This window comes from Rhinoraja longicauda, chromosome 9 (assembly GCF_053455715.1).
Source record: "Rhinoraja longicauda isolate Sanriku21f chromosome 9, sRhiLon1.1, whole genome shotgun sequence".
NCBI classification, from domain to species: Eukaryota; Metazoa; Chordata; class Chondrichthyes; order Rajiformes; family Arhynchobatidae; genus Rhinoraja; species Rhinoraja longicauda.
The window spans coordinates 30,649,573-30,665,540 of record NC_135961.1 but is presented as its reverse complement, the minus strand read 5'-3'; the positions used below and the strand labels follow the sequence as shown (position 1 = coordinate 30,665,540).

General features: G+C 43.4%; 1 protein-coding gene across 1 annotated transcript in view; it reads right to left on the bottom strand.

The window, feature by feature from the left end:
* Nucleotides 1–14,761, bottom strand: part of LOC144596569 (calpain-2 catalytic subunit-like) — a 61,615-nt gene extending 46,854 nt beyond the window's left edge. Inside the window, exons 1-2 of the mRNA XM_078405029.1 lie at nucleotides 14,370–14,761; nucleotides 9,008–9,077 (exon numbers count right to left, since the gene is read on the bottom strand). Coding sequence (XP_078261155.1) covers nucleotides 9,008–9,077; nucleotides 14,370–14,606 — 307 coding nt within the window. The 5' untranslated portion in view covers nucleotides 14,607–14,761. The remainder of the gene's footprint in view (nucleotides 1–9,007; nucleotides 9,078–14,369) is intronic.
* Nucleotides 14,762–15,968: the final 1,207 nt, after the last annotated feature.

Here is a 15,968-nt window from a genome sequence, read left to right as displayed (position 1 = left end):
CAGGCACACCCTCACTGTGATGGAAGGCAAAGAAAAGTCTTATCTCCTCCTCATTCTTCTCCCGTGGTGCCACGAGGCGATCGAGGCTCCCGACTTTTGAAGCCCCCACCGGGCGATGGAAAGTCCCAGGGCCGAGCCGAGCAGGCCGATGAAGGTCCTGAGCCCCCACCGGGCGATGGAAAGTGCCGCGGCCAGGCCACGCAGGGCGATGAAGGGCCTGCGAGCGGGTCAATCAAACCTCGCGCTCCGGGGCGGTCGAAGCTGCTACGGCTGAAGCTCCCGAAAGCCGGTCGCCAGCCAGAGACCTGCGAGCTCCCGATGTTGCGGTCTGCAGGGCCCACGGCCGAAGCCTCCGAGATGGTAAGTCCAGGCCCTGCGACCGGAGTCTTCAAGGTCGATCCCAGCTTGAGGCCGCCGACTCCACGATGTTAGGCCGTAGCGCGAACGGAGACACAACACGGTAAAGGTCGCATCTCCGTTGAGGAGATTAGAAATAAAGGTTTCCCCCACACCCCCACCACCCCCCACATATACAGAGTTAAAAATAAATCAAAAGAAACATTTAAACGATAACAAAGACAAAAACAAAAAAAAGACAGAGAGACTGCCGGTGAGCCGCAGCTGTAGAACGCAGCCACGCAGCCATCATTCATACATAGTTGGAGTCTATTCCTTGCAGGTTCCAAAAATCAATAGATAAAAGAAAGGTCAGGGAATAGAGCCAAGGAACCAGTAGCAGAATGGACTACTGGTTGAATGGCAAAGAGTGGAGTGAACAACCACCACTTGCATTGGGTGGGGTGAACCACGAGGACTTGCTGGAACCACTGCTGTTCACAATTTACATTCACAGCTTGGATCATGGAAACAAAACAATAAGTGGATGAGAGCAAATATTTGGCAGGAAAGGGTTGGGAGAAACTAGATTTAATTAAATAGAACCCACATTGCAGGCTATGTCATTGAGCCCTTCCCTTAGTCTAAACAGTTTCTAAACATGATACTCCTTTTACGGTATCTTGTATACACTCGGTTGAATTGGGACACATTGTTGGAGTCTCCGAAGTGAATTTCTTTTGAAGTAAAGTTACAAAAGAATACAGTTTGGAAAATCCTGAAAGGCACTAGTTCAGTTCAGAGAGCAAGCATGCAGGTGCAGCAGGCAGTGAAGAAAGCGAATGGTATGTTGGCATTCATAGCAAGAGGATTTGAGTTTAGGAGCAGGGAGGTTCTGCTGCAGTTGTACAGGGCCTTGGTGAGACCGCACCTGGAGTATTGTGTGCAGTTTTGGTCTCCTAACCTGAGGAAAGACGTTCTTGCCTTCGAGGGAGTACAGAGAAGGTTCACCAGATTGATCCCTGGGATGGCGGGACTTACATATGAGGAAAGACTGGATAGACTGGGCTTGTACTCGCTGGAATTTAGAAGACTGAGGGGGGATCTTATAGAAACATATAAAATTCTTAAGGGGTTGGAGAGGCTAGATGCGGGAAGATTGTTCCCGATGTTGGGGGAGTCCAGAACCAGGGGTCACAGCTTAAGGATAAGGGGGAAGTCTTTTAGGACCGAGATGAGAAAACATTTCTTCACACAGAGAGTGGTGAGTCTGTGGAATTCTCTGCCACAGAAGGTAGTTGAGGCCAGTTCATTGGCTATATTTAAGAGGGAGTTAGATGTGGCCCTTTTTGCTAAAGGGATCAGGGGGTATGGAGAGAAGGCAGGTACAGGCTACTGAGCTGGATGATCAGCCGTGATCATATTGAATGGCGGCGCAGGCTCGAAGGGCCGAATGGCCTACTCCTGCACCTATTTTCTATGTTTCTATGTTTCTATATGTTGCTCAAAAGGGTCCCATTTCTTGTCGCATGTTCTTTGTTCCAAAAATAAACTCATTGTCACAGTAAATCCACAAGGTTTAAACACCAAATTCTGACGCCACATTTGAGAAGGTTGACAATTCAAACCGCTGACATCCACTAGGAAACATTTGTTCTGTAGTCAAGCCTGGGAACTGTTTCCTTGCAAATATGAATTCCATGGTGACACTTGCAAATCCTGACGGGGAATGTAAATGCCAAAGTATATCTGTATTTCAAACAAAGACCCACCCATTCTCCCTAATGGAGTCTTTGCACAATCTCAAATAGTGGAGGCCAATTATAATTATTTAACCTCATTGCTGACACAAAAGCAGAAGGGTTGTATGAAATCCTTCGAGCCCCACCCTCAGCCTTCAACTATGAATGCAACCAACTGCCTTTAAATAGCAGAAGCCTGGCAGGTGTATTTGCAGTGTGTAATTAAATGGACATTAGTGGAGTACAACTCCTTTTAAGCTATGGATTATGCTCAGGGTCTTTGCTGGCAACACAAGTAAAATAAATGGCTATTGGAAAATTCAAGGGTGTAATGAAATTGAAAATTCTTGACTTTGAATATTCTATTGAAAATATTAAATATCTTTCTGCTGACTGGTTAGCATGCAACAAAAGCTTTTCACAATTCCTCGGTACACGTAACAATAAGCTAAACTAAACTATTCCTTTCCCCACCAGAGCAACTTGCTTAGAGCCAGAGGAGAGAGTTTGCAATGTTTCTGAAGAAGGGTCTCGACCCGAAACGTCACCCATTCCTTCTCTCCCGAGATGCTGCCCGACCTGCTGAGTTACTCCAGCACTTTGTGAATAAATACCTTCAAAATGTTTCATAATGACATATACCAAACTTTTCCCCCCAAATTGAATCCCTAACCCCAAAAAAGCAAATGGATGAACAAAAAAAATCATCAGCCCCATCAGGGGGGTGGTAGAGGTAGATACAATAGTGGCATTTAAGAGGCTTTTGGAGAGACACATGGAAGTTCAGGGAATAGAGGGATATGGACCAGGCATACCGGACCATGTATGGATCAGTTTAACATGGCTTCATGTTCAACACATTGTGGGCTGAAGGGCCCATTCCTGCGCAGTATTATTCTATGTTCTATTGCTGGTCAAAAAGTCCATTTAGATGCAAGGTCAAGGGATCCCAGGCCCCAAGGTCAGATATGCTTAGTTTAGAGATAGTGTGGAACCAGGCCCTTCAGTCCTTGCCGACCAGCAATCACCCGTACACTAGTTCTGTCGCACACACTAGGGACAACTTTTACAGAAGCCAATTAACCTACACACCTGCACATCTTTGTAATGTGTGAGGAACCAGGAGCACCTGGAGAAAACCCACACGGTCACAGGGAGAACAGACAAACTCTGTACAGACAGCACCTGTAGTCAGGTTCGAACCAGGCTGCCCGGCGCTGTAAGGCATAAACTCTACCACTGTGCCGATAGGAAGGACAGCAAAGCTTTGGCTGGGCAGAGGTCTATGGGGGACAGAGTTAAGAGGCCAACAAGTCATTATGAGGAATGTCAAATCTGGAACTGGTGCAGGCATGAATAAAAATTTCAGAACCAGAGGTAATATGTAAAAGTTGAAGGCAAGCAGTCTTTGTCACAGAAACAAAGTGACAGCCAAAGCAGCTTATTGGTCAAATTGGACATCAATGAAGCAAATTATGCAATTCCTTCAAAACCTGCAGCCAACGGTGGTACAGGAGTTATTCACAAAATGCTGGAGTAACTCAGCAGGTCAGGCAGCATCTCGGGAGAGAAGGAATGGGTGACGTTTCGGGTCGAGACCCTTCTTCAGACTGATGATTTGGAGGAGATGATTTACAGGAGTTGCTGATTAGTTTAGTTTAGTTTATTGTCACATGTCACAGTGAAAAACTTTCTGGTGCATGCTATCCTGACAGTGGAAAGACTATACATGATTACAATCAAGCCGTCTACGGTGCACAGATACAGCATTTTGTGTCTATAAAGGGAATAACTTTTAGTTCAAGATAAAGTCCAGCAAAGGGCCTGTCCCACAGGCGATTTTTTAAGCGACTGTCATGGTCATAGCAGGTTGCCAAAAAACTGGTGACTGGACCCCCCCTACATCAATGTCTACGACAAACTACAACAACCTACCACCTAGTCAACGTCAAGCTACCGACAACCGGTGAACCAATCGTCGCAAGTAACACGTCCACCTACGACCGCATCTACGACGACACCTATGACAACCTACCACCACAGAGATGACAACCTACGACAACCAAAGTCAACCTACGTCCACCCGCGACAAAGTCAACCTACGTCCACTCGCGACTATGACAAGCTACGACCCTGAAGACTGAAGCCAACTGATGACAATTCACGTTTCACCCAGTTTCCCTATAAAAGGGGCTGTACAGTAGGGTTTCCAAACATTCTGCATCCTGACTATTTGAAAGTGATGCCATGAGAAACTATTCTGAAATACAATAACCATACATCAATTTTCCGTCAAAATGTCAAGAATTTCCTTTATTGATATTGAAGCAAACAATTTTTTAAAAGGATAAGGACTTACAACAGTGCATACAAAAATATTGTAATAAACTTCAATAAATTTCAATAAACTTCAAACTTTAAAACTTTAAACAGAATGCAAGTGCAAAAAAATACAAAACCTAACATCATTTATGGACACATTACACTGATGGATGATCAGATCAAGTCCACACTTGGAATTCACCGAAGTCAGCACCGGCAACAACCTATGTCACCTGGCGACAACCTACGACAACACCTACGCCAGGATACGTCAAGCTACGCTCATTGGCATTAAACCCACTGTCACCAAAATTTTTTCAACATTCTGAAAATCTAGCGGCGACCAGAAAGATGCTACGACTCTTTGGAGACTACTCACGACCATACAGGCGACACCCCGGTAACCATGTGGCAACAGCCTAGTCGCCTGTAGTTGCCTAAAAAAAGCCTAAGTGGGACAGGCCCTTAAGGACTCTCCAAAGAGCTACACATTAGCTCAGGATCACTCTCTCATTGTTGATAGGATGGTTCAGTTGCTGATGACAGCTGGCAAGAAAAAGGATGTGGCATTGCTAAGTGTTCATTTGGAGGAAACAGCAACTCATTCAAAACTGGATCTTGGAGATACTCTACCAAGGCCTCAAAGTTGTGCAAATTCTCATCTTTCAGCTTCTCCTGCTAAATTCCACCTTCCCCACAATCTCACCTCCCTAAATTCAAATATCATTTAACCAGTGTGCATATCAATTCAGGGTTTTTTTCCTAAAAAGAGGTGCAGTAGATGTTGAAAATCCAAGATAAAAGAAAATATGGAATAGTGCTGGTTGGGGAGAAGAGGGTTAGGTAACATTCTGAGTATAAAGTCGGCAGAATATTCAACAGCAGGTTATGCAAATTGCCTCCAATCCAAGGAAAATAAAAAATAAGACTAATTAATGTCAATAGCTGACTCATGGTCACAGACTTGGCAAATGTCTTCAGCAAGTGTTTTCTTTACTGTTGCAAGTTCAATGGAAATCTTAGAGATGTAACTATCCATGTTAACCACTGCTCTGACTACAATTAAATCCAACTCCGTTTTTGCCAAAATAATCTGCAGCCAAAATATTTATTTGTCCTAGGTTGACTATAAGGATTCCAACATTTTTCCCCACTCTCTTCTTCTAGTCTTTCCAGTTATAACGTGCCTTGACTCCCACATAGTTTATGTTACCAATACGGTAAACAAAAGGTCCTATCTATAAATTAAAGATGCATAGCTAATTTGCAGCTTTTGCTTGTTGGGATTCACAGCCCATAAATTATAGGGGCATAATTGGGCCATTCGGCTCAATAGACAATAGGTGCAGGAGTAGGCCATTCGGCCATTCGAGCCAGCACCGCCATTCAATGTGATCATGGCTGATCATTCTCAATCAGTACCCCGTTCCTGCCTTCTCCCCATACCCCCTGACTCCGCTATCCTTAAGAGCTCTCTCTAGCTCTCTCTTGAATGCATTCAGAGAATTGGCCTCCACTGCCTTCTGAGGCAGAGAATTCCAGATTCACAACTCTGACAAAACGTTTTTCCTCATCTCCGTTCTAAATGGCCTACCCCTTATTCTTAAACTGTGACCCAATGGATTAACAGGGAGAAAACAAATTGTAAAGAAAGCTGCAAGAGATTAATTGTTTATCTTTGAGGCTAGGGTCACTTAAAATGCATATTCTACAAAAATGCATCTCCCATTTTAAATTTTGCACAGAGAATGGAGTCACATTAGGTCCATGAAATGAATGCAAGTTATAATTAAATAATCAGCATTTAAACCTGGCACTGCATAGAAACATAAAAAATAGGTGCAGGCCCTTCGAGCCAGCACTGCCATTCATTTTGATCATGGCTGATCATCCACAATCAGTAACCTGTGCCTGCCTTCTCCCCATATCCCTTGATTCTGTTAGCCCCTAGAGCTCTATCTAACTCTCTTTTAAATTCATCCAGTGAATTGGCCTCCACTGACTTCTGTGGCAGAGATTTCCACAAATTCACAACTCTGGGTGAAAAAGTTTCTTCTCACCATAGTTTTAAATGCTCCCCCCCCTTTATTCTTGGACTGTGTCCCCTAGTTCTGGACTCCCCCAACATTGGGAACATTTTTTCTGCATCTAGCTTGTCTGGTCCTTTTGTGATTTTATATGTCTCTATAAGATTATGCTTTGGTAGAAAATATGTTTTGCTATTCTTTTGGATCGATTTGTTAAGGGAATCGGAGACCTTCAGTTACAGCGAACAACTGGTAACCTCAATGCAGCCATTTACTCCAGGTTTACATTAGTGGTGTCAGAGTCAATATTTGGTACTTTTACTGAAATATTTGGTGGAAAAATGTGCTGGATTGAGCAAGTATCAATTTAATGTGGGTTAAAAAGAGCTGAGAGATGTGTGTTTACTACATTTGATGCAACATTATATGGACAGTTTTGAAATGACAGGGATTACCAACCATTTTATCCTGTTTACTCCCTCAAAAATGAAGAGCAGCGCAGAGGAATATGCAGAGGAAAATGCAAAGTTTAATTTCCTTCAACAACTGCAGGCAAAGCTGAAGTAACAACACTTACTACCTTGAATTCTACAAGTTAAAGCACATCTACCCTAATGTTTAGCTTTCCAATGCTTGGATCAGTAGAAGTGAAAAATATATATCAACACAAGATACATAGCAGATATGGACAGCAGATTAATCTTGAAGAGTGTCACATTGACGTGGATTCATCTTTACAGGTCTTATCAATATTATTCCTCTCTCCCCGACTGTACAAATTGGTTAGATTTTGAAATATCTAAAATGAATGGCTATCGAGCACAATTCCTGATTTTATTTAGCAGTGGAAAACTCCAGTTTGGCAAATTAGCAAATTCTAGCGATCTATTTTCGCAAGAAATGAGCAGCAGTTTCCAAATCTCATAAGAGCTGATGTTTCCATTAGTGCAAAAAAGTTTAGTGTTTACTTTCGACTTTAGACTTCAGAGATACAGCACGGAAACAGGCCATTCAACCCAGCAAGTCCGCGCCGCCCAGCGATCCCCGTACAGTAACATTATCCTACACACTGGTGACAATTTACCATTTTTACTGAAGCCAATTAACATACAAATTTATACATCTCTGGAGTGCAGGAGGAAACCGGAGCACCCGGAGAAAACCCACGCAGTCACAGGGAGAAGGTACAAACTACGTTCAGACAGCACCCGTAGCCAGGATTGAACCTGGGTTTCTGGCGCTGAAAGGCAGCAACTTTACCGCTGTGCCACTGTGCTGCTTCCCATTGTGTTAATTCTTCAATGTATAGCAATGAATTAAAACGGCTTGCAGCTGTATCAACTATTCAAATTTTATTTGCAAATGAGTTGCTAAATTTGGAAAGATCAGCATAGATTGTGATGATCCACATAATACAAATGCAGTCCCTCAGTACATATTTTTATCACTCATTTGCATTGTACCAAATGGGAGCCAAACCAATGGAAGTTTCACTTAAAGCACAGATTACTAGCGTAAAGTAAGGTTGCACCTTTTCTATACTGTTGTCATTCATTCCTGCACAACTATCTACATTTTGCCAAATCAGAAGTTTTAGCACGGATGATGAAAACTACACGAAAGTATGCCTACTTTGCAGAAAAGGGGAAAGGATTCTTTATATGTAGAAACAAGAAATTGCAGATGCACATTATTACACAAAAGGACACCAAGTGCTAGAGTAACTCAGCAGGTCAGGCAGCATCTCTGGAGAACATGGATAGATGACGTTTCACATCTGAAGAAGGTCCCGACCCGAAACCAGAGGCCATAGCCTCAAAATAAAAGGACATACCTTTAGAAAAAAGATGTGAAGGAATTCTTTAGTCAGAGGATGGTGAATCTGTGGAATTCATTGCCACAGACAGCTGTGGAGGCCGTCAGTGCATATTTTTAACATGGAGTTTGACAGATTCTTAATTAGTAAGGGTGTCAAGCGTTATAGGGCAAAGGCACAAGAAGAAGGTTGAGAGGGAAAGATAGATCAGCCATGATTACATGGTGGAGTCGATTTGATGGGGCCGAAAAGCCTTATTCTGCTCCTAGAACGTATGAAACATCACCTATCCATGTTCTCTAGAGATGCTGCCTGAGCTGTTGAGTTACTCCATCATTTTGCATCCTTTAAGGATTGTGTATATGTCTTGTTAAGAATTGAACAGTCAAGAGCAGTCCCACCCAGTCTCATGGCACAAAGGCATTGGTGGAGGATGCTATATTCATCCATGCCAAGGAAAGTTAGATTATCAATGCCATAATCACAATGCTATGCCGACTGTTATAAAGTTGGCAATGTTATGAGCCTGACTTTGATCGGGCACAATTTCTGTACAATGCCAGGCCACCACTCTGCGTAGCTCAAATACATATAATGCAAAGCAAGTTAAAGCAATGGACAGTTATGCCATTGAGGTTTGACGAGGTAAGGTGGGGTAGACTGCTAGCGATGGCACACAAGGTGGTACAGGTGGCCTAATTCTGCACTTTACGTTGCATACATCAAATATATATTCAAACTACTATATTGTAAAAGCATCTTACCTAGCGCTCCTTGGCAGATATCAGTACGTGATGTTCCACCAATTGTAAATTCAGGGTTGTCACACACATCCTAAAATAGTAAAAAGAGATAGTCATACAGTGTGGAAACAAGCGCCTTGGCCCAACTTGCCCACGCCGACCAACATGTCCCATCCACACTAGCCCCCACCTGCCTTGTCCAAATCCCTCTAAACGTATCCTATTCATGTACCTGTCCAAACATTTTTTTTTTAAATATTGTGATAGTACCAGCCTCAACTAGCTTGTCCATATACCTACTACCCTTTGTGTAATAAAGCTGCCCCCTAGATTCCCATTAAATCTTTCCCCCGTCAACGTAAACTTAATCCTCTGGTTTTTGAATCCCCTACTCTGGGTAAAATATTCTGTTCGATCACCCTATCTATTCCTCTCATGATGTAGACATGTGGAGAAAATCAACATCTTCCCTTGGAACAAAGCAAAATGAAAGGACGAGATAGTAGGTTAGTAATTTTATAGAGCTAGTTGTACAGCTCAGAAACAGACCCTTCAGCCCATCATGTTTACACTGGCCTTTGTCTTGCCCATCTACACCAATCCCCATTTGCCCATCTACACCAATCAATCCCATTTGCCCACGTCAGATCTATATCCTTATATGCCCTGCTTATTTAAGTTCCTATCTAAATGTCTCTTAAAGGTATCTGTATCAGACTCCATCACCTCCATTGGCAAAGAATCCCAGCTCTGTATAAAAAAACTAGAGACAAAAGAGACTACAGATGATGGAAATTAGCAACAACAAAAAAACTGCTGGAGATACTTGGCGGTCAGGTAGCATCTGTGATGGGAATTTGCAAACAAAACATTTCAGGTCAGGACCCGTCAAATCTTGAAGGTTCTCGACCCAAAATACATCTGTCCATTCCCCTTCGCAAATGCCACCTGACTTACTGAGTTCCTCCTGAAGTTTGTTTTTTGCTTAAAAATGCTTCCCCATCAATTCTCCTTTGGAATTCTTTCCTCGCACCTTAGGTGTAATCATACAACGAGGATGTCAACACCAATTCCTATGGTTCACCATTGGTCACAGACATACAATCAAAGGCATCCTTCCACCTCCACCCTCGGCCTCCTACCACCAAGACAATTCTGGATCCAATTACCTAGCTAGCTTTGGATCCCATGTGCCTTATCCTTCTGGACCAGTCTACCATGCAAGACTTTGTCAAATGTCTTACTAAAGACCATATAAATACCACTTATCTCCCCGACTTCCATCCGTCGTCTTAATTGACTCCTCAGAATTAGTGAGGAATTGCCCAGCACAAAGCCATGCTATCACTGATCAGACCTTGGCTTTCCAAATGTACATAAACTCTCTCCCTTAGAGATTGCCCCCAAAATTTCTGAATATTATCAAATGTATTGAGTAACAGCATTCACCCAATGCCAACATTTGATCATACACAAGGAACCTCAGCATTATCAATGGAACACAACCCACTTTCAACACGTCTGATCTTCGATATTCATGCTGCCAGTTCTGCAAGTAACACATAAATGGGACATTTCTGAAGTGGGTCATAAGCAATAAGAATGCTAACGTGACATCCCAATCTTGTTTTAAACAGGAATCTTCGAATTTGGATTGTAGATCATATATATATATCACTTCCGAAACGATGTGAACCAGATCCTGATTTTGCTTTTAAACATGTAACCTGTCAGATACATTCTTCTCAAACCCAACATTAGGTTAAACTGTACTGCCTGTGCCCAGATGTTTCAAAGGGAAGAAAGAGCTAGCCCACGATACACACAAAATGCTGGAGTAACACAGCAGGCCAAGCAGCATCTCTGGAGAGAAGGAATGGGTGACGTTTCGGGCTGAGACCATTCTTCAGACCCGAAACGTTACCCATTCCTTCTCTCCAGAGATGCTGCCTATCCAGCATTTTGTGTCTATCTTTGGTTTAAACCAGCATCTGCCGTTCCTTCCTAAACACATAACTAGCCCTCTATCCATTCCAAATCTGGGATATGGATAGACCTTAATTCCAGACAAAACACTGCTGCATCTGTCGCACCACACTTTGTTCAATTCCCCGTGAAATCCAAACATGAATGGGATTCCATGGCTAGAGTATTCAGGTATTCAGGACCCAATTCTCATTTATTTCAATGGGATTTTCAGTCTAAAGAATAAGCAAGGGAAATTTTAGCTTTGAGGTGCTATTTGTTTTTAATATTGTTAATTATAATAACAATAGTCTTTAAAATGTCTCAGATCATCAGCAATGTCTAAAATGTTGTAATAAAGCCTCAGTAGCTTTATCAGAAAGCAGGGCCCTGTTCCTCCAGCTTCAGTCTAAACCATTAGGGCATTGCAGTAATCAGTCCCGAAGTCTGCTCCATGCACAACGTCACCAGATGCCTGTGTGTGACGGGTCAGTTTGATCAACCCTCCTCATCTTGTCCGCAAGTCAGAAAGCTGGGCTGGGCGGAAAAGAGGGAAGGATAGAAGGCAGGGGCAGTTTTAATATGATCCGGCTCATTATGTATTAATGTGGCCTTGAATATCAATAACGTTTTCAGAAAAATTAAACACTCAGCACGGTAGCGCAGCGGTAGAGTTGCTGCTTTACAGCGAATGCAGCGTCGGAGACTCAGGTTCGATCCTGACTACGGGTGCTGCACTGTAAGGAGTTTGTACGTTCTCCCCGTGACCTGCGTGGGTTTTCTCCGAGATCTTCGGTTTCCTCCCACACTCCAAAGACGTACAGGGTAAATGTAAAAATTGTCCCTAGTGGGTGTAGGATAGTGTTAATGTACGGGGATTGTTGGGCGGCACGGACTTGGTGGGCCGAAAAGGCGTGTTTCCGGCTGTATATATATGATATGATATGATGATAAAGCTGCCGTTACCAGCAATTGCTTCTTTTTAAAGCAAAAAAAACAACTTAATTTGCTCAGTAAACCACCAAAATTCATAAGCAAAAAAAAAAAAAAACTTCTGGAGGAACTCAGCAGGTCAGGAGTATCTGTGGAAGACCTCAGAAGATCTGCCAGGCTGGATGAGTTCCTCTAGCAATGTTTTTGCTCAACATTCCAGCATCTGCAGTTTCTTGAGTCACCAAGTATGGTGGTAAAATCCAATAATGCACAGGCACAGGGTAGATAAAAATATCTGTGCATCAATCAGTCCGCTTGCAAGCTCAGACCACATTTTAAAATCATATTTTGATTAAAAAAAGAACCCAATGGCAATTTAAGAAAAAGTAAAGATATTTTCCAAATAACGAATCAGGAATTTGTTTAATGCACGAGATCTTAATATGACTGCAACTTGCACTAAAAGGAAGTCCAGCAAACAGCATGGTGTTGCAAGGTGTAGTGCACAAGGTGTTGGTGCAACAAATCATTAAGTGTCAACTTGCATCAGGCACCACCGCCCATGCAATTCACCAGCTGCACATGTTTGGACATGCACACCATCAGCCCCGCATTGTAATAAAGGTAGCCCACATTTTTTACCAAAGCAAAAATTGTGCATTTTAATATCCCTGTTATGTCCAACCAAAACAAAGGCCATCCATCAGATTATAAATCATTGGAGCAGAATTAGGCCATTCAGCCCAGTCTACTCCATCATTCAATTATGACTGATCTATCTTTCCCTCTCAACCCCAATCTTCTGCCTTCTCCTCATAACCCTTGACACTGATTCTAAACAAGAATCTGTCAAGACCCTTGTCCAATATTTAATCCAATGTTATCAAGGCCCCTGTCCACTACTTCTATAGATTACAAGAGAATGTAACAGAAGGTGGCAGTGGAATGATGGCCAGGGTTCAATCCTGACCTTGGATGTTCTCCATATAGAATTGACATGTTTCTCCCTATGTTGTGTGGGTTCCACATTACAAAGACATAGGTCGCTACTTTAATTAACCCCACGTGTAGGCTAGATGGTAAAACCCATGGAGGGGGAGAGGGGGAATGGAATGGAATACTTTGTCACATTTGACTGGGCACGGTGAAATTCTTTGCTTGCATACCCAATGTGTACAAATAGCAGCCACCTACGGCACTGACAAAGTCACAAAGCACGCCGGCTCCTCTTTTTGTCCCCCCCTCCAACAGTTCCCCCAGGGTGGGTCCTCATTGTCCTTTGTCCCACCCCACCTCCCTCACGGCGGTCCAATGTAGGGAGAATGGAATGACATTACTGTAAGAGTGTTTTTAATTGATTGAATAATTGAATAAATGTTATTGGCCATGTATGTATACAGTGAGGCCAAACGCAAATTGGAAGAACAGCACCTCATATTTCGCTTGGGCAGCTTACAACTCAGCGATATGAGTATTGATTTCCCCAACAAGTAACCCTTGCTTTTCCTCTCTCTCCGTTCCTCCCCACCCTAGTTTTCCAACTAGTTTCGCTGTCCTCCTGATTAATTTTACTGTTTGTATGCTCCGTTGTCACCTTCCTCTCAGCCTACAATGAACCACTCTACATTTCTGGTTCTGGTTGATTACTGCGCCAACACCTCCTAAGTGGTTATCTCGCGATTTCCTTATCGGCGTCTGCTTTGATCTATTGTTTTCACACCTGGCCCTTCCATATCTCTAGACTCCCCCTCCCCTGACTCTCAGACTGAAGAAGGGTCCCGACCCGAAACGTCACCTGTCCTTTTTCTCTAGAGATATTGCCTGACCCGCTAAGTTACTCCAGCGCTTTTGTGTCCATCTTTGGCAAAAGCTAGCATCTGCAGTCGTTTGTGTCTATATTTTGGCCCCTCTCCAAAATAGTTATAGTCTCTCATTAAAGCATTTAACACCGAGATAAGTTTCGCTGAGAGTTGCGTCGTCCGTCCACTCCCCCCTCCAGCCGTTGCCTGGCCCCGCTGAGTCACTCCGACACTCTTGAGTTTTACGTTTAGCTCCTGTTGGATAGCCAGATTAGTTAGAACAGGGATAAACGCAGAGTTTCCAGGAACTCAATGTATATGCAGTTGTTTAGGTAACATTATTTACACAATGTTTTCCTATACTTGGGATTTTATGTTAAATAAATCTTTCACTGGGCTATTTGCAAGGGTTTGGGTTTTTTTTTAAACAAAACGCGATCATAGTTTCAATCTTTCGGTGTGAAGGGAACCTCACGCCTATTTACCCAATACAAACAGCCTGCAAACACTCCCAGGGTGTGCCGCTAACGCAAGAGTGAGTCGATTATACGACAAACAACCTGAAGTTGCCCGTCCTGTTGTGTAGCACATTGCAAGCTGCAGAATAAACAACCTGAACAAATTAAAAACATTAATTGACAACGATATATATGTATATATTTTTTTTTAAGGAAGTTCCTCAATACCTTCGGGCGTCTCCACTCGACGTCTCTGATTTTGTCCGAACCAGCTCCGAGTTCATTGTGTCCCAGGGATGAAGGACAAGTAGGGAAAGACTCGTCACAGAACAGGCTTCCAGTTTCCAAGCACTGCTGCCGGATCGCTTCGTAATCTTGGTTGAGAAACTTCACCGGTTGCTGCCAGGAGCCGATCCCGGCCGCTTTCTCTCTCTGCTTCTTGATATTAGACGCCATTCCGGACATAATGACGGTCGATCCGCGGAGGGCAAGCTATACTCACGGTGTGGAAACAAACGCCTTCTCTGGAAGGAAACTGCTGTGCAGCTTTCACGGAGACGGCCGGAGTGGATATGGGTGGATCTTCCGCAGTACCTGCAACTGCAAAACGCAGTTCCCACCCTTCTCCTGATTTTAATAACCTTCCTACCGCCCAATACCCAAATACAACATCAAACCGGTCAGCATTTTGAGAGAGGGATGGAACAAAAAGGGAAATCAATTGTACATGTGACAATAAAAGTACCATTGGACAATTAGCTATCAGCATCACTGGAGAACATGGATAGATTGATATCCAGGTTCCCATTCCTTCTCTCCCGAGATGCTGCCTGACCTGCTGAGTTACTCCAGCATTTTGTGAATAAATCGATTTGTACCAGCATCTGCAGTTATTTTATTATACTACTTGATATCCAGGTTGACTAATTTCAATGTTAAATTGTTCAGTAGGCGTAATTAAGCTTGCCTCTATTCATTTTAACCAGACGTGAAGGGGTGATGGATGGCCAGTGTGGACTCGGTTGGCCAAAGGGCCTGTGCCCAGACTATCTCTAAATTAAACTAAACTAAACTAAAACAATTGGGGAAAAGGCCTGTTTCCGGCTGTATATATATGATATGATATGATATGAAAATCACATTAACAACATTTCCTCGGGTTGGTTTATTTTATTTTTTATCTTCTCAGGCAGTCCACCCAGTCTGCGGATTTCATGACACTGCAGTTCTCTGGGGTCTGAGGAGGCCGATAAGGTTCTTTTAACATTTAATTGCCCATTGAACCAGGAAAGATACTCTGATTTGATGGTGATGGTGGTGCAGAGCTTAATTGTGACTGAGTACTGCTGTATTACTGCTGATGGCCCAGCCCGAGAAGTTAGATCTGTTAATAGTCTTCCCCATTTAGCATGGTGGTGGCCCACACGATACAATGAAATGTATTTTCACTCTGAAGACGGTCAGCGTATGATCAGAGACTCTTCTGCAGATGGTGCAAGGGGCATCTGATGGGGTGGACCAGGTGGATAATTTGTGAGGTGGTGCACTATGCTGGATAGGTGCAGCTTCAACAACTTCAAGTGTGGAAACAGGCCCTTAGTCCACCGGGTCCGCACTGATCAATGATCACCCATATCCTACACCATATGGACAAATTACAGACGAAGCCAATTAACCTGTAAACCTGCATGTCTTTGGAATGTGGGAGGAAACCGGAGAAAACCCACGCAGCCATAGGGAAATCATATCAACTCCGTACGGCCAGCTCCTGCAATCAGGATCTCTGGTGCTCTAAGGCAGCAAGTCTACCGCTGCACCACTGTGCCG